Raw genomic sequence first — 18,771 nt, 5'->3', positions numbered from 1 at the left:
TAGCCAAAGCCACGATTTAAAGATTTACATTCATAGATTGCTTGTAAATACTACTGCTGCACAATGCTTTTCCTACCACAAATTCACTTCTTTCACTATGTCAGCTGTCTTCCTTTCAGCCTGTATAGTGTTTAACAACACACTATATTTTTTTTCAAACAGAAGAATAGGAAGGAATAATATAAATATAAATATTTTCAAATTGGTCAAAGAAGTCCAGACGCTTTTCTTTCCAAGCTCATTAGACAATTTTCATGTTACCACTTATCAGGATTACCATGTTAGGGTAAGTGACACAAGATAACAGATGGATATCTTTGTAAAGTTGAACCCTATAGTGTAGGCTCCAGGGGGAGCCTGCACTATTTCTGTGAAGGCAAACAAGTATACCTATTGACCCAAAATAGTCTCATAGTCACAAACTACTGGTTTATTTACAAGGACACAAGTTTGATATTGTTACATATAGTCCCAGAAATTCATAGTAGTGGTTCCAAAGAGCAACTAAGCCCGCTTGAGACTGAGTAGGGGGCACATAGATTTTTTACCAAACAGGCTGAAAAACTTACATTTCGTTTTCATATATTTTTTTCATTGGGCCTAAAAAGCTACTTAATGGGCTTTTATGGAAGACTATGGTCTGGTGTCTTGAACCAGTGGCTCTTTTGGCCATCTGAAGAAACACTTTATACTTTTGGCAAAAAAAATAAAATAAAATAAAAAGAAATTGAATAAAGAAGCGAACACTTATTTTAACATTCAGTTTTATTTTTGATTGCTGTAAGTGATTCATCACATTTTTTAGTAATAAAACTATATATCCCTAATAGCAAATTTAAAATAGATTTATCCTAAAATAGGATTTAAGTTAGTTAAATTAAAAAAAGTGTCTGTTTTTAGAGAAATGTTTTATAGAAAACATTGTCTTAAGAAAATATTGTATTAAGTGTCAAGTCATCTCCATTCACTCCAGTGGACCATTTCTTTATTGCAATAGTAGATCATGGACCCTTTCAGTAGTTCATGGAGGTTAGTGCCATACAGTAGCTATTCCACTGAGATATAGCATTACAGAATGTTTAGATGCAGTTTTAATAAGTAAAACAAGACCATATGTTAACATCACATGTAAATCAAATTAAAACATGTTAGTGGAACAGTAAATTAGGAGTTTTGTGTTAATTAATGCCAGAATAGGCTAGCAAACACAATAACAACATTTTTAACATTACAAAATTAACAATGGCTTCAGCTGACTGAGTGAAATATTAGTCATTTTAGCATGTCGTTTTCTGGCCCATTTAAATAACTGTACCCACTGAGTATAACCTACTGTGTTTAAATGATAACTACAACAATCAGGGAAACAGCTACATTTTTTTGTGAAATTTGGCTGTAAATAATATGCGAGAGCATATTTGAGAGATTTTGTAAGCATTTCAGGCTTTGTGGTCTGTTGTTGGGGGTTTTTTTGTATTATATTGGAGTTCAGGCCCAGAAGAGTTGAGGTGGAGGACCCAAATGAGACTGAAAGCACAAAGTAGATTTTAAAAAAGCCCAAAAGTCTGAAAAAATGAATCAAATGGCAAATGGTAAATGCCCTGTATTTATATAGCGCTATACTAGTCCCTAAGGACCCCAAAGCGCTTTACATATCCAGTCATCCACCCATTCACAAACACATTCACACAAAAGGCTAAATGGGAATTAAACTGAATACACAACAACACTCACTTCTTTCTTCACCACGGCAGACTGGTACAATGTTCACATTACTGCAGGAACAGTAATGTTATCCAGTCTATCTACTAATCTCCTGTTCGCCTGTCCCCCTACTTGTGTTTAAAATCCTAAAATACTTAAACTCCTACACTTGGGGGAGCAAATCATCCCTGACTCAGCATGGGTATTCCACCCTTTTTCAGCTGTGCACCATGGTTTCAGATTTAGAGATATTAATTCTCATTACTGCCTCGTCAGACTTGGCTGAGAACTAGGGATGGGTATTGATAAGATTTTCACGATTTCGATTCCATTTTCGATTCTGTTTAACGATTTGATTCTTTATCGATTTTCTTATCGATTCTTTTTTTTAAAAAAAGGAGAACACGAAGGTTGATTAGCTTAGAACTTTGTTTTATATCTTCTCTTCGAACAAGATAGAAATTTAGGAGTAACATGGCCTTACAAACCCAACAGTGAGATCTTAACAGATCCACAGCCTACGGCTCTTCAATGGGGTGTCACAGGGTCCCCAGGAAAAAAAATTCTAAATGTAAAATAATAAAATAAATATTCTTCTGTAGCAATAACAAAGTATAACATAAATTATTCAGTAGCAATTACACAAGAATATCCAGTAATGTCCCTGCCTACAATTAAACACATTCACTTGCCGAATATTGGGGACATCTGCTGTGGCAAATGGGTTCAAGCCTTTGACCACAAACTTAGTCACTGCTCGGTGACATTTGTCTATCCTGGCCTGAAAGGAGACGCCACCGGTAGACTGCAGTGAGACCTGCCAGCATCTGAGCCAAACTCTGTCTGTCTCTCTCATCATGGTCACCTAAATGCACAGTAATGGCAGGTTTTGTGATAAGGCAGATCGCGCAAACAAAATATGCACTGTTGTTGATTATTTACCTGCCGCATTAACGGGAGAGGACGTGCAAACGTTACCGCTGCTGCTGGGTTGAGATTCACGAGTCCAGAGCGGAATTAAAAACACGACATTCATTTAAGGTAATCGTGTGTTTTTTGCATATTCGTAGTGTTTCCTCCCTTAAATGAAATATCTACTTTGCAAGTTGCCCCGTTGTCATCCGTTCTCGTAAAGTATAACCAAACTTTTGAGCGTTTGAGCCGCTTAGGTACCGTGTTTCCTGCCAGGTAAATGACACTCCGCAACGTGGTGACCTCATTCGGGGCGACTGGAATCGATAAGGGAATCGTTTGCAAAAATGGCAAACAATTCCAAGGAATTGAAACAGTGGGAACCGGTTCTCAACAAGAACCGGGTTTCGATACCCATCCCTACTGAGAACTGCTCCAGTGTGAGCTGGAGGCTACGCCTGGTGAAGCCAACAGAACCACATCATCCACAAAAACGTGAGACGAGATCCTGAGGCCACCAAAGTGGAATGCTTTCCCCACTTGGCTATGTCTAGAAATTCTGTCCTTAAAATTTAAGAACAGAATTGGTGACAAAGCGGAGCCCTGATGGAGTCACTGGGAATAATTATGGCTGACTGCCAGCAATTCAGACCAAGAGCTTAATACAGTTAATGGCTGATACCAACAAACTACAGCACATACTCTCCCATAGTACCTCCCATAGTAGCTCAGTTAAATGGAGTGAAATGTCTACAAAATACATGTGTTGGCCAGAGGGGCCGATGGCGCGATATGGCAGCCTCGCTTCTGTCAGTCTGCCCCAGGGCAGCTGTGGCTACAACTGTAGTTTGCCTCCACCAGTGTGTGAATGTGAGAGTGAATGAATAGTGGTATTGTAAAGCGCTTTGGGTGCCTTGAAAAGCACTATATAAATCCAATCCATTATTATTATTATTATTATTATTATTATTATTATTATTATTATTATTATTATTATTATGTAGCCTAGTCAGGTAAACTCACATGTAGACTTGAATATGTCAAAGGTATTCCTTCTATGACAGGTATAGGTAGTGGCAGCCACAGATCCATGTAGCTGCCTCAACAATGGAGGTGTGAAACATGTTTAATTTAGACTTGATGTTCCTAGTCTCCCTCATAATGTCTTTGAAGTTCTGCAAGACTTGGAAATTGAAGATTTTGTGGTCAGGGGTCTCTGTCAGACACTCCCTTATCATATGATTGAACGCTTACTATACATTTGGGAGGGCCTCTCCAGCATCCTCCCACACCACTCTACCTCACTATCATGTGGTGCTCATTGAGAGCTCATCTAATGATGGGATTCCAAACTCAATCAGGGAGTCCTGGTGCCACATGCACTTTTGAAAATCCTTATGTTCAAACATGGTGTTCATTATGGACAAACTGTAACAATAACACAATACCACTCAGGTTCAGATCAGGCACCCATTCCTGCTAATGTTATCTACATGGGGCGATCGTGGCTCAAGAGTTGGCAGTTCGTCTTGTAATCGGAAGGTTGCTGGTTCGAGCCCCGGCTCAGACAGTCTCAGTTGTTGTGTCCTTGGGCAAGACACCCCACCCATTGCCTACTGGTGGTGGCTAGCAGCTGTGGCTACAATGTAGCTTGCCATCGCCAATGGGTGAATGACTGAATGTAGTGTTAAGCGCTTAGGGGTCCTTAGGGTCTAAGTAAAGCGCTATACAAGTACAGGCCATTTACATGAGTGAAGAAGAACTGGAGTGTCCAGGAGGGGCACTGTAGGAGCCATATTTTGTTTTGTTACCTAATGTGTGCCACTAGGGGTCACTTTTTGTGTTTTACTGTATGGTGTGTTTATGAGACTGTATTTAACCTCCTAGGACCTGGCGTCCACATATGTGGACATCACATTTTGGGTTATTTAGACCAAAATACTGAATTTTGCTCTACAAGGGCCTGATATCCACTGACGAGGACATTATAGTGCTACTGTTCTATCAAAATTTTAAATGAATATCCTCATATGTGGCTCTCATTTTTCTTAAAAACAAAAATAAGGCAAAAAAAAAAATCTGGTAATTCTTTGTTTTTACATTCATCGGGCCCCAATATGTCCAAATATCAAAGAGAAATGAAAAATGCATGCAGTGGAAGAGTTCGGGTCTTAGGAGGTTAAGGTAGACACACATAATTAGTGTCAGGTGTTATTGGTCAGAAAGAGCAAACAGTCTGTGACCACTGCGCTGTTGTCATTTATGATAAATGACACTGGATAAAAAGAACTGTTGAACAACAAATACAACCAATGGAATACAATAAAGATGTTAAATTGACAAGATGAGTATGGCTGGAGTTATTGGAGTGTGGCAAGTTTCATTCATAACAGTGGCATCGCGTTCAAGGTTCAAGGTTCTTTATTTGTCGCATGCATAGTTATACAAGTATAACACACAGTGAAATGTAGCCTGACACGCTCCTCGACATGTGCAAAAATTGGGGGGGGGGGGGGGGGGGGGGGGGGGGTGTAGAGGAAGAACATTATATATATATATATATATATATATATATATATATATATATATATATATATATATATATATACATACATATAGTATATACACTGGGTGAATGTGCAGTAGTAGCAGCAAGCAGGTGAATTCTGTACATTAATATGAATAGACATCTGACTATTTTACAGGATAGACAATATAAACATATTTAAAATTAAAGGAATTGAAATGTACATTGTGCCTTGGTTTAGAGTGTCTGGAAGAGAGTCCTGTCTCAGTCAATTATAGATGATGTGAGAGGGCGGGTGTGTGTGTTTAGGGCACGGATGGCTTGGGGATAGAAGCTCCTCTTGAGTCTCTCTGTCCTTGCCCGGAAGATGCGGAACCTTCTACCAGATTGCAGAAGTTGGAACAGTTTGTTGCCTGGATGGGACGGGTCCTTCAGTATCTGCGCTGCTCTAGTCCGGCATCTCCTGGTGTAGGTGTCCTGAAGCGGGGGGAGAGCAATCCTGCATCAGCGTTCTGCTGTACGGATCACTCTCTGGAGAGCTTTTTGGTCCTTCACACAGCTGTTCCCAAACCACGATGTCATGTTCTGTGTGAGGATGCTCTCCACAGCGCCTGTATAGAAAATCCTGAGGATCTTTGGAGAGACCCTGAACTTCCTCAGTTGTCGTAGGTGATACAGGCGCTGCCTAGCCTTTTTGGTCTGGACCTGAATGTGGGCAGCCCATGTCAGGTCTGAGGAGATGTGGACACCAAGATACTTGAAGGACTGCACCCTCTCCACTGGAGCTCCATTGATGATGATGGGCTTGTAGTCTCTGTGCTGACCCCTTCTGAATTCCACCACCAGCTCCTTGGTCTTGCTGACGTTCAGCTGGAGGTGGTTGTCCTGGCACCACGATGCCAGATTCTTCACTTCATCCATGTAGGCCGCCTCATCGTTGTTGGAGATGGCACCCAACACCACTGTGTCGTCAGCAAACTTCACAATGGTGTTGGAGCCATGGGTGGCCACACAGTCTGAAGTGTAGAGGGAGTAGAGCAGTGGCGAGAGGACACATCCCTGAGGTGCTCCTGTGTTGATGGTGATGCTGTTGGAGAAGCACCTGCCCACCCTCACCACCTGAGTTCTGCCAGTGAGGAAGTCCAACACCCACCATCGAACACCTCAGTGGCTTCAAGCATAGGTTTAGCCGCTGCTTGATACACCCAGCAGCTCTGTGAAGGCTGAGTGTATCAAGCTGAGTAACAGTGCTTCTACAGTGTTACTCAGCATGGAAGCACGGATTATATCTATATTTATACATCTGATGCTATATCTCAACCTCATCCTCTTGCTCAAGCTCCATCCCGACCAGAGAGGTGACGTTCTATGTCCCAAGAGTCAGCCTCAACAGCCAGAGATTGGATTGCCAGGCCTTCACTGCTTCGCTGCCCAACACATGTTGCACCTGACCCATATGTGACCCATGTTGTGCCTTATGTGGGTGGTGAGCAATGAGGAGTAAGAAAGAAATACAGGTTGATCACAACTGCCTTAGTGAATGAATTATATTAGCCAATTTTTACTATAATTTGGTGGAATGGTAAGTGGTGGTTTAGTTGAAGCTAAATAAAAAAGAGCTGTGGCTTCACTTTCCTCGTGTTTTAATTTTCTGTGTTTATTCAAAAATAGTAGTACTTTTTACTTAGTTTGCACATTTACACCTGCTTACTAGATCATGTGGCATTATCATGTGTTAACCAGGTACAAACCTGCACAAAAAACTAACATTACAGAATTACATGGATGTAAAAAACTAAACATGGGGACACAGTCGAGTTTGACCAGTTGACCCCGCTCTCTCTCTTTTTCTTTCCTTTAGGCTCTCCACCACCCAGGCAGCGGTGTAGGCGTCATTTAATCTTTTTCTTGTCCTGGTCTATTCCTGCAGACATCCTGCCCACTCATTCTGCCTCTCTTTCCTTTCAGCCCCTCACTGATGATTAACCTCCCTCCTTGTCGCTCGCCCACGCCGCTCGTTCTGATTTCGTCATAGTGGCACGGCTGCAGTACGCCTGCTGTCAGGCACTTCACACAGGCTCTGGAGGGGAAAAATTGATGATGGGTTCATTGGAGGCAGTTATAATGGAGGCTAATGACCAATGAGAATGTGTCCAGGCTGTGAAGTACACACTTGAGGAACAAATGTTTAATACATATGAATGTAAGAAATGAAGAGATGTTGTTCCCCTTTCTCCTTGAAAGAATATAACAAAAACATAGAAAGACTAAAATGAATTAAAAGTCCTATTCTGAAACATTTCCACTGAAAAGACTTCTTCCAAAAAACCTCAACGATTGCACAGTTGTAGACCGTTGATATATACACATGTACACACACGCACACACAGAAAGTACATTGTGTTGTCATCCTTGCTTCCTGCTCTGCTAGACCAGCAGGATTTGGCCCACTAAAATGCCTCCTGTCTACTTTAACCTCATTTGTGTAACAGATCAGTTCATTCATTCAATTAGCACACACTCACACACGGGCACCTGCACATGCACATTCACTCATCGGAAATCTATGGCTTCCCAATGCAATTGTTGAAAAGTAAACTGACTCCCATAAGTCCCTTGCAATTGAGCTTTCTGATCAATAGGAGCCCTTTAATCCATAGAGAGATTTTTTCTGTCCTTTCGAGAGAAATGTTTGTTATAAAAAACAGCTAACTTTACCCCAAAATGGCTAAACGTGTTCCTAGTGTTTAAGTTATATTTTATGTGATATATGTATGTGTGTATTAGTTGGCTCATAAATACGCATTCTGTAAGTGCATAAGTGGCTGTTACAGGAAGACAACGAGTCAGTACACCATCCACATACAGATAAATGTCAGAGCTGAACAGCTGGTGCTCAGCACAGTGTCACGCCTTATCCAGTAATTTGCTCATCACATATTGCATTGTAGCTAATAGTTGATCTCTAGTAGACACTGCATGTAACCTAATTCATTTTTTTCAAGTATTTTTTGTAGACCTGTTCACAACAACAGTCATCCCATTATCGGTATGCTGTAAGATAAGACAATGCAATATTTTGGAAAACCAAATATTGTATTCCTTTAAGCAAACACGTGCAGAGGTGGGGAAGAAGAACTCCCTTAGCACCAGATTCAGAGAGGAGCAGCCATCTGTTGTGGACAGTTGGGGTTTGAGGGACAAGAAAATACAGAAAAGACATATATATTTACTACACTATCCTATGTCAATGAACAGTTTTTTGCTGTCATTGGTAGTTGCTTCAGTTCTTCATCCCAAACTTAAGATGTGTTTTACCTGACACCACTCCTCATCAACACAAGTGACAGAATTGTTATTAACATGCCAAGGATAAATGAAGTCAATTACTGTTTCTTAATGTAAAGTTGTTTTCACACATGAACTTCTGTCAATTTGTGGAAAATCAGGTTGAAACACTTTCCATAGATGCCTTTCCTCACATTTAAAGAGTCTCCCTTTACAGTATTGCATATACGCCATGTGGTGAGGGAAAGAGAGCTATCTAAGTAGAGTATGCAGTAAGTCAGAACTAGAGTCTTCAATGCTGAAATCTAATTTTGAAATAGATGATTGTAATTTGTGTCACCTGAGGGGTTTTTTACAGAGCAGCTGAGGTGGCGCAGGGTTTAGGAAGCCTTCAAACACTAAGGAGCTATGTTAAAAGATAATTCTAAGTTCTTTCAATATGGACCCTATATTACTTGCTACAAATAAGCACAATAACATGAACAAGGTTTATTTTGAAGAAATTTAAATGAGAACAAACAGTTACATCACATACCAAACTAAACACATTTCCTGTTTTAGCACTCTCTTTGTCTATTGGTTTTATTGTTACATGCTCAGTGTTATTGTAATGCCTGCTTCCAAAAAAGGGAGCTATATCACTGTCTTTTTTCCGTCCACATATACAGTAGGTTTGGATATACCCAAAGGCTCAACAGTGGACTGTGAATTATCACTGACTTTGATGTGGTGTTGTTCTGTGTTTCTGAATTACAATTTATACTGGAGTGCAATGTTATACTAGCTGAGCATGGACAAAACTATAATAAATTTGATTTTTTTTTATTGTGTAGTAGATGTAGAACCAGTATTACTTGTTGTATTAATATTTAATAAAGGGATAGTAGCATGGTACCAGTGTACTGTATTTAGTTTGTTTAGTTTCAGTCTTCTTTCTTTGAGCTTTTTGCAGGAAGGAGGTCTGGAAGCTGCAGGCCGGCTCACAGGTCCTCTTTTATTCTCTGCCTCTCTCTTTGCTCTGACAGATCCGTGCTGATATCAGATTGATGGGCCGGTTTGATTGAAGTCTCTTTGTCGTGCTAATGTCACCGCGAGTGATGGATGAGGCAAATGGGCCAACTCAACGCGCGTGCGTGCAAACTCGACTCCAGAACCGAAAGAAAGAGCCTCTCCCCTCCTCCCGTACACACACACACACACACACACACACACACACACACACACACACACACACACACACACACACACACACACACACGGCTTCCCTCGCTCCCGTGACCAGCTAACAAACTTCTGGCCTCCGGTCACCATAGGCGACGAGCCACGTGACCTGCCATGGAGGTAAGAAAAGGAGTGACACGGTAAAACGGAGAGAGGGAGACAATTGAAGAGCAAGAGCCAGAGAAAATTGAAGAATTTGAAGAAAAAAGACAGACTTTAGGAAGACTGGGTGTAACCTGTGTGAAGCTGAAAATGTGACTGTATTCTTTTCAGTCCTCTCCCGTTGTTTTCCACTGTCACTGACGAGCCTTTGAAACACAGGTTGAGTTACTGATAGAGTAGGGCCTTTAAAACACACACAAACTGCAGCAGACCACATGTGTTTCTGGTTTGGAGAAGTAAAGCCTTCGCATTTTTTCATTCACATTGGAAATGTCTACAGTTTTTTATTTGTAATGTAATTTTGTCGCGACTTTTTTTTTATTACTTTAAGGGTTTTTCAATTAAAAAAACAACACGATTTTTGTACTGCTTTTTGCACACAACAAGGAGATTCTATATCATACTGCCGACTATAGGAACAACTTTCAAATGGATTTTTTAGTTATTTGATTTTTGCTTTTCAACGAATTTCTATTAACCTCGGTCGTGTTTCTTGCTGATAACAAGTCGAGACATTTTACCAATTCCCTGGTGCTTCGAGTCTGCATGGACAACATGAACTCCTTTGTGGAATACTCTATTTGTAACCGACAACCAACTGGCATTTATTCTGCGTCTAAATCTGGATACCACCATCATCACCTGCACCATCACCTTCCCCTGGATCAGCGTCAGGGATTCCCCGTGAGCATCCAAACAGGCCTCAGCGGTTCTCCTGTCCCCGGGTCCAGAAATGACAACAGAGACGTAGGAGCGAGTTATACCGCGGATGGAGGGATGTACGTGGGCGTTGGGGCGGACACCGCCAGCGGAGGAGTAAGTCAGCATCATCAGCAACATCCTCCTCAACATCACGAACAGCATACGCACAGCGGCTACCAACATCCAACACATCACAATCACCCTCAGCTTCACCAGAGCCAAAGCCTGCAGAGTGTAATACCTTCTCCTTATAGTAACGGCTGCAACACGGGGGCCTATGTGGGCCAGGCATGCACCACAAACTCGGAGTATGTTGCTGCCACAGGCGCACCAAACTCCGTCCATCCGCAGTATTTCATGGAGGATTCTTTGGCCTCCACCTACTGTCATCAATCAAGCTTCCACAACTCGGCCTCAACCGTCGGCCCCAGTTACAGCTCTCTTACCGGGGTCTACTGCGGGCCTCAGCGCACCCTTGCTGGGTCACAGTACCCGCAGCAGATCGGTGGGGGGGTTCTTGACGCAGGAGGCTACCTGGAGCTTTCGCCTGGGGGAGGCTACGGGGAGCTGCCGGTATCTCAGGATCGTGAAAGAGGGGACGATGAGGTCCAGCAGGCCGGGCAGGGGCAGACCTTCGACTGGATGAAGGTGAAGAGAAATCCACCGAAGACAGGTGAGAGAGGGTTCACTTATCCGTTTAACGTCTTAATAAAACCTTATCGTGAGATTAAGTCTGCAGTCCGTCAAAAGTTTCGTATAATATTATGGCATGTTTTTCATATGAAATGCAGTCAAAAATAAATGCACGAATAAACAAACAGAGCGGGGGAATTCGTTTTAAGACGGTCAATGAGGAGTGAATGTAGCTTGAATGCAGTCAGGAGCATAATTTGTAGATCAGAACTTTATGGTACAGAGAACAACATTGTTTGATCGAAATGATTTTTACAACATTATTTTATCCTTTCAGAGAAAATACATCATATTTTTACTACTACTTTCTTTGTGCGGATGGCAGGCTTTTATTTTTTTTATTATTATTTTTTACTTATCTTAATTACTCAATTCGTCAAAGAAGAGGAAAGAGAGAAAGAAAAAAATAACAGTTGTGGTTTTCCAACATAAATAAGGCCCATAATGAATTACAGCAATTCGTTGTTGCGAGCACTTAAAAAGAAGACAGAAGTTCCCATATAAAAAAAAGATTGCTCGTTAATACCATCCAGCACGACTAATGGTCACAGATAAATTAGGCCTTTAAATAATTTCACTTTAAATAACTGGTAGAACAGATGTTGAAAAACTGATATATGAATACACTGTATTTTTATTAACAGAGTGCTTTGTTGCATTTAGGAACGCTTTGGACTTTATTACTGTGACACAGTTAATTGAATGGCACTAAAAGTACAAATCAGAGTCGTTTTCGGACTTCACTATGCAGTCGTATCTGTAGATACTTTGGTCTGGGTCAGCTGAGCCCAGGAGTGTGAGCTCTCTCTCTCTGTGTGTGTGTGTGTGTATGTGTGTGTATGTGTGTGTGTGTGTGTGTGTGTGTGTGTCTTAATGATTACAGCAGACAGGTTATTTCTCCGTTGGAAGTCTTTCCTGCTTTGTTATCTTTAAAAGCAGCCCCTCCATTAACCAGCTCCACCACCGACACCGACACCCCCGTGCTGGTTCTCCATCCCTCCTTAGGCCCACTGATGTCCTTCACTGCTTGTGTTTTTTAAACCTCATCTTTGTGATGCACTTTGTATTTATTTTGATGTAATTTAATAAATTATGGATATCAAACCACAAACCAAACTCTGACTAAAGCTAAATATATCTCTATTTTCTAATTAATAACGAACACATCTAGCTCCAGTAACAACGAGCGTTTTTCTCATTACACGTACAAGTAAAACATAAAACATTCGTCTAACAGCTTGTCCATCTCTTTCGCAGTCAAAGTGGCCGACTACGGTCTTGCCCACAACAACGCCATGCGCACCAACTTCAGCACGAGGCAGCTGACGGAGCTGGAGAAGGAGTTCCACTTTAGCAAGTACCTGACGCGAGCGCGGCGCGTGGAGATCGCCGCAACGCTCGAGCTCAACGAGACGCAGGTGAAGATTTGGTTCCAGAACAGACGCATGAAGCAGAAGAAGCGCGAGCGGGAAGGCGCCACCGCGTCTGCGCGGCCATTCTCCTCCTCTTCCGGTACCGGCAGCAGCTTGAACAAGGAGCTGGAAGACACTGACCGCTCTTCCGCGTCTACGTCTCCAGGCGCGTCCCCGAGCTCGGAGACGTAATCTGGCTTTGTACCACTGTGATACACCCATCAACCCATTCTTAAAAGACTGCCTGTTGAACAGATTTTCTAAGTCCCAGAATTCTATAATGGCCGACCACCCATTCAGATGGACTTTTATGCCTCATGTACATGAACATGGAGAAAATAAGTTCTCAGTGCATTTTAGGGAAAGAAAAAATGTATATTAGTGACATAATTGACAGTTACATACAGTAAGTGCACTGATTTGACAAACTAATGGCACTTATGCCATGGAGATAACAGAAAATGCATAAAAATATCTGATTATAGATTTTGATACAAACTGGATGAGGGGAGCAGTTAATGTTGGGTCTTTTAGTGAAACTCATTCATGTAGATGATGATAATGACGATGGCATCATCTTTATATGATCAATCTTTCAGTCTGATGGGGGGGGGGGGGGGGGGGCGTACAGTTCTTTTGTTAATAGTTTAATATTGTTTTGGGGGGAAAAATCTATTTTAGTCATTCTGTTATAGCATTTAACTTTCTATATTTAAAAAAGTCAATCCCATAAAATTTGCTTTTACTATGTCACTAAAACTCACCTAAAAGCCTTCATGAATGCTGCAAATGTAAATGATCTCGGGGAGATATATACAAAACTGTGAAGATGATGATGTGGGTTCTGAGCTATGTTGGTAACACAGGAAGCCTAATGATGAGAATATAGTGCTATCTGGTACACTTTGAACATACTTTTTTCCCTGTTTCTTACTGTTTCTAGTGTTGGCCTACATGTGTCTTCCTATGCAGCTATGGTCTTTGCACTATGTGACTACAGGGTGACACTTTCAGACAGAAGATACATGAAGCTGGAATGTTATGTTTTCTTCAGGTTTTATGAGCATTTACAAAAGCTGTGATTCTTCTGCAGTCTGATTTAGAATATAAACATGTCAGTTAGATTCAGGTTAATGTAGAGTGTTTGTTTGTGTGCACTTAAAAGGACAGGGTTTAGGGAAACTACTGAACTTAAGATGAAGAGTGGAAGTGTTTAATTTTTACTGACTGGGTCCTTGCCATTGAGAATAACTTATTGGATGTGTTGTTTATATTTCTGATTCTAGATAATATGTCTGTGTGTGTGTGTGTGTGTGTGTGTGTGTGTGTGTGTGTGTGTGTGTGTGTGTGTGTGTGTGTGTGTGTGTGTGTGTGTGTGTGTGTGTAATAGGGGGGTAATGTTCCTTTTCCAGACAAAATGATTTCACATAAAGTGATTCACTCCTAAATATGACTTTAGAAAAATAAAATTGTGTTTGGAATCTCCCTTCGCCTGTACCCACTCCAGTACCAGATAATTTTATCCAAGCAGATCATGTTTACATTGTTCAGGAGTCTGTTTTCCTGAACAATGGCTGGGTTTGATGTCAGCCTGTACCCTGAACTGACAATGATGTGACTGATTTTTTCTTATATTGTTTTTAAATGAGAACAGGGTTCATTTTAGTTCTGCTGCCTTGAAGAGACTCTCAGTGATATTTCTGCCTCCTTTTCTACTTTGAGCTACCTCATAAAATTATTTTGTTGATTAAGAGTTGATTCTTTGTTTTTAAACTGACCGTGAAGTGTCTAATGCATGCATGTCAAATTCCTTTTAATTAATGGAGTGTACACAGCCCAATTTGACCTCAAGTGGACCAAAAAAGTGAAACTGTTGCATAAAAATCTGCAAAAAAACCCTCCAAAAGGCTTAATTTCATTCTGCTTTCAGCTTGAATGAACGGTGGATTTACAAAACAGATGATATACAGCTTGTTGTAAGAAAAATATGTCCTAAATTCCATATATCTAAGTTTTTCCACATCTAGTCAGTCTACTCGCACACATGGAAAAAATGAAGCCCAAGAGGCCATGAGAAGGCTATAAAACTGAAGATAATTCAGCTCTGTGGCTTGGAAAAATTTAAATAAGCACTCTGATGACTTAATGACTTGTAACACACTGCTCTCTTTTGAAAATACAGTAAAACATTCCAAAATTCCTCTATTTTCACACATTGCAAAATCATCTAGAAGGTATGCTTATACTCTTTGGCTGTTATTTGGACACATTGGCCAAACATTTGACACCAGTATGTGTATGATATGAATTGATTGGTTCTTCACTCATAGATAATACTGTTTTGTTTTTGTTTGTTTGTTTGTTTGTTTGTTTGTTTATTTGTTTCAATTTTAAGACTGTATCAGAGTGCTGAATACATCAGAAAAGTCTCAGGAAAACCACTTAAAGGTATGAAACTGGATTTCCATCTGTCTAAACTCAGGAGATGCCAGAGGTCCACATTTATGTTTAATATTGTTGTTTTTGATTTGAGGAAACAATCCCACCAGTGTTCTTATTATTTCAGAATGCATCATGTGTGTTACATTCATAAATTAATTAATAACAATTTACTGTACCAAAAGCGTAGGACAGCCCCTAGAACCCAAATGACTGCGCTAATCCAGTAGTTAATCCCAAATCTGTTTCCATAATAGCTAATTCATGAGCCAAGAGGAACGGGAAATGCAGTGCGGAAATGGATTTTCAGATGAGGAGTGGAATCACCATTTTAAATGTCAAAAATAAATCTTTGATTCCTTTATCCAATTTTTTTTTCTTCATATATTTAAAAATCAGGTTTTTTTATTTAGAACTCAAAATTGCCTTTTGAAAATCTGTTTTCACTGAGAATTTTTTTTTTAAAATGAAATTCATTTTGGATTTAAAGTATTTATTAATGGATTAATAATTCATTTTGAAAAAATTTGAATGATAAATAGTGTTTTTATTTTAAATTAAATTATTTAAGTAAATTAAATGAATAAAAATGAATTTGTAAATTATCCATCCATCCATTCGCTTCCGCTTATCCTTTTCAGGGTCGCGGGGGGCGCTGGAGCCTATCCCAGCTGTCATAGGGCAAAAGGCGGGGTACACCCTGGACAGGTCGCCAGTCTGTCGCAGGGCTAACACATAGGGACAGACAACCATTCACACTCACTCGCACATTCACACCTAGTGGCAATTTGGATTATCCAATTAACCTATCCCCACAAGCTGCATGTCTTTGGACGGTGGGAGGAAGCCGGAGTACCCGGAGAGAACCCACGCAAACACGGGGAGAACATGCAAACTCCACACAGAAAGACCCCGGCCTGATGGTGGAATTGAACTCAGGACCTTCTTGCTGTGAGGCAACAGTGCTAACCACCGTGCCACCGTGCTGCCTTAATTTGTAAATTAATGAACAAATACATATTTTATCGTACAATTCGATATTTAGGCTTCTTTTTTTCAATGAGCATGACTCTTCTGGTCCTCCATATAGAAGAAGAAATACAGTACATCACTTCTATATAATTTAGTGTAAAGTGGTTACATTTAATGAAAGATTTTAAGTTAAAATTGAGAACCTAAGGGTGCAAAAAGAAAGATGTGATTTAAACCATGGAACAGTCATCATTATAATGTTTTTAGTTTGAAATTGAAAGTCTTCTGTCTTTAAAAAAATAACTGAAAGTCAGTTTTTTCTTTTGGCTTGAAAGTTTTATTGCAGACCATAACATAAAGAGTAGAATGATATAAATAACATAAATGTATATGTCTATTAAAAATGCTTTGCACAAAACATCATGGAGAGAGCTTTATGCATTTCAGTCGCAGGCTTTCCTTCAATTCACAGGGCCGCATTGCCAGTGGTTGAATCCACCTTCCTCCACACAATGAGGAATATTACAGACCTTTGTGGGTGGATAGCTCTATCTAAAGGTGACCCTCTGGGATATCTAAACATGTAAACAGACTCCTCATCACCTTCTCATCACTCCTGTTCTAAAGATTCTTCTCCTAGAGGCTAACTGGGAAACTCAGTCATCACTTCATGACAAATAAAGATTAGACAGAAGCCACTCACAGATCCTTTTTACAGCACTTCAACTTCCCCAGCTGAAAAAGTCCCATCAGACAAGATACTTGCAGATCTGAAAATTGCTTTATGCACCATCCCCACCACCAGTCTCACTGAAACCATTGAGCTCAGATATGACTCTGCCACAGCAAACCAAGAAGAACTTGGTATAAAACCAAGGATGCGTGTAGAGAAAGCCCGCATGGATAACAAGGCTGGGAGCCAGAATCAGAGAAACTCAGAAGGATATGAGAATAGAAGAATAATCCTTTAATTGTCCCACAAGGGGAAATTTGGTTGCATATTAGTAAGCTAACTGAGCTGTAGAGGGCCATGGATGAATAAGAAGTAAAATGTCCATGACTGAGGTACTAGAAACTGCCAAACAAAGTCTCACAGCCCTTGCCACTAGGCTGAGGAGATATACCAGAGAAGCAGAGGCCAAGAGAATAAATGGCCTGTGCTCCATACATGCATCCAGGGTGCATTATCAGGTACAAGTAAAAAGTAATACAAGGTCAGATGCACCTATTGCTGAAAATGACTAAAACTTGAAAACATCTGTGAGAAAGAGGTGTCACACATTGTCAACCCATTGTTTAACCGTACACTGGTGCAGTGGGTCCTAGGTTCCTCCTTCCCAGGACTTGTCCCCATGGTTGCCTGACCTAACTTGAATTGAAGACATTTGGGACATTATGTTTTAGTCTATCCGATGCCACCAGCTTGCACCTGAGATTGTCAAGGATGGTCAATGGTCCATCATCGATCATCTCATAGGAAGATGCCCCAACCTTGTCAGGCATGCAAGCACGTTGGGGCAATATGAACTATTGAGTATTATTGAGTATTATTGTAGGGTCTTTATTATTATTATTATAAATTGAATTGAACTGAATTCCATTTTGAGTTGCAAAATGGCATCATTTTTTCACTTTGATTTTTTTGGGGTGACTTCTAAGTTTCATTTCCATCAAACAATGTGGGATCCCTTTAATTTCTAAGGCCATATGAGCATAGGTATCCTGCATGATTTTTTTCCCATTGAAATTGGATTGGATGTCTTTACTAAGTGTTCCTTTAATGAATATGAGCACCGTATCAGTTTGTTAACGAGTTAGTGTGATCTCACAGGAAAAGAGTTTAATTCAGGGCATGCAGTTATTATGTTGAAATAATGTAAAATACCTAACAGTAGGAGAATTACTCAAATTATGAGCACTGGCAACCCTCCTGCTGCTGCTGTTTTAGTTTCCTTATCTCAGTATAGTGTCCAAGTCTAAACAAAGAAGACAGTCTCATGCATTAGATGTTTAATTTCCTACAAATTTCTTGCAAACATGATTTTGATACTATAGTTAAATTGGTGAAGCAGGACAAAAATATTGTGCTTTAGCAGATGAAGTGACAAATAACAAGATAAGAGTGTATGTAAGAGAGAGAAATGAAAGAAAGACCTCAGCAAAGAGTGGAAATTCTTTCATGATGACCTCACTGGGGCTGACCTCAAACTCCTGTTTTACTTTCCACAACTCATCTCAAGTTCAACACACTGTCTGCTGCTGTGTTCAGTATGTGTTTGTGTGTGTAATGCCTTCATAAAAAGCAGTGAAAAATAAAGTGGAGCGGTTACAGTTCAAGAGTTCACATTCTCATTCAAATTGAAGACAGCATGTGCAGGCACCCACAATCTTACCCCAAACAAAGAGCTATAGCGTGTCATAGTGCTTCATGTTAAAATTCCTCTACATGCTCTGTTTTTTCTAACCAGCCACGTGATCAGTATTACTTTGGTTTTTGATCAATCTAAATTCACTTTTTGAAAAAAGTTTGTGGTCTGACCAATTAGAGCCAAACAGTGGGATGTGTATTCACAGTATACATCAATATGTTTTTAAATTATTGAGCTGATCAACATAACATAACCTCTTCTTCTTCTTGGTTGTTGGTTAGACAATAGTGATTGCATTTGAGAAAGTCCTGACACCTTTCTACCGGGGAACATGAAGTAAGAGTTCGTCACTTTAAAAAAATGTTTTTAT

The 18,771-nt window shown here is 40.3% G+C and overlaps 1 protein-coding gene across 1 annotated transcript; it reads left to right on the top strand.

Moving 5' to 3' along the window:
• The first annotated feature begins 10,303 nt into the window (after positions 1-10,303).
• LOC101485412 (homeobox protein Hox-B1a-like) lies at positions 10,304-12,813 on the top strand. Its single transcript, XM_004568632.3, has 2 exons — positions 10,304-11,189; positions 12,467-12,813. Exons 1-2 carry the CDS (start codon positions 10,361-10,363, stop codon positions 12,811-12,813), a joined length of 1,176 nt encoding a protein of 391 aa, XP_004568689.1. The 5' UTR covers positions 10,304-10,360.
• Positions 12,814-18,771: the final 5,958 nt, after the last annotated feature.

This window comes from Maylandia zebra, linkage group LG4 (assembly GCF_041146795.1).
Source record: "Maylandia zebra isolate NMK-2024a linkage group LG4, Mzebra_GT3a, whole genome shotgun sequence".
NCBI classification, from domain to species: Eukaryota; Metazoa; Chordata; class Actinopteri; order Cichliformes; family Cichlidae; genus Maylandia; species Maylandia zebra.
The sequence above is the reverse complement of the archived record's forward strand: the minus strand, read 5'-3'. Positions and strand labels throughout refer to the sequence as shown.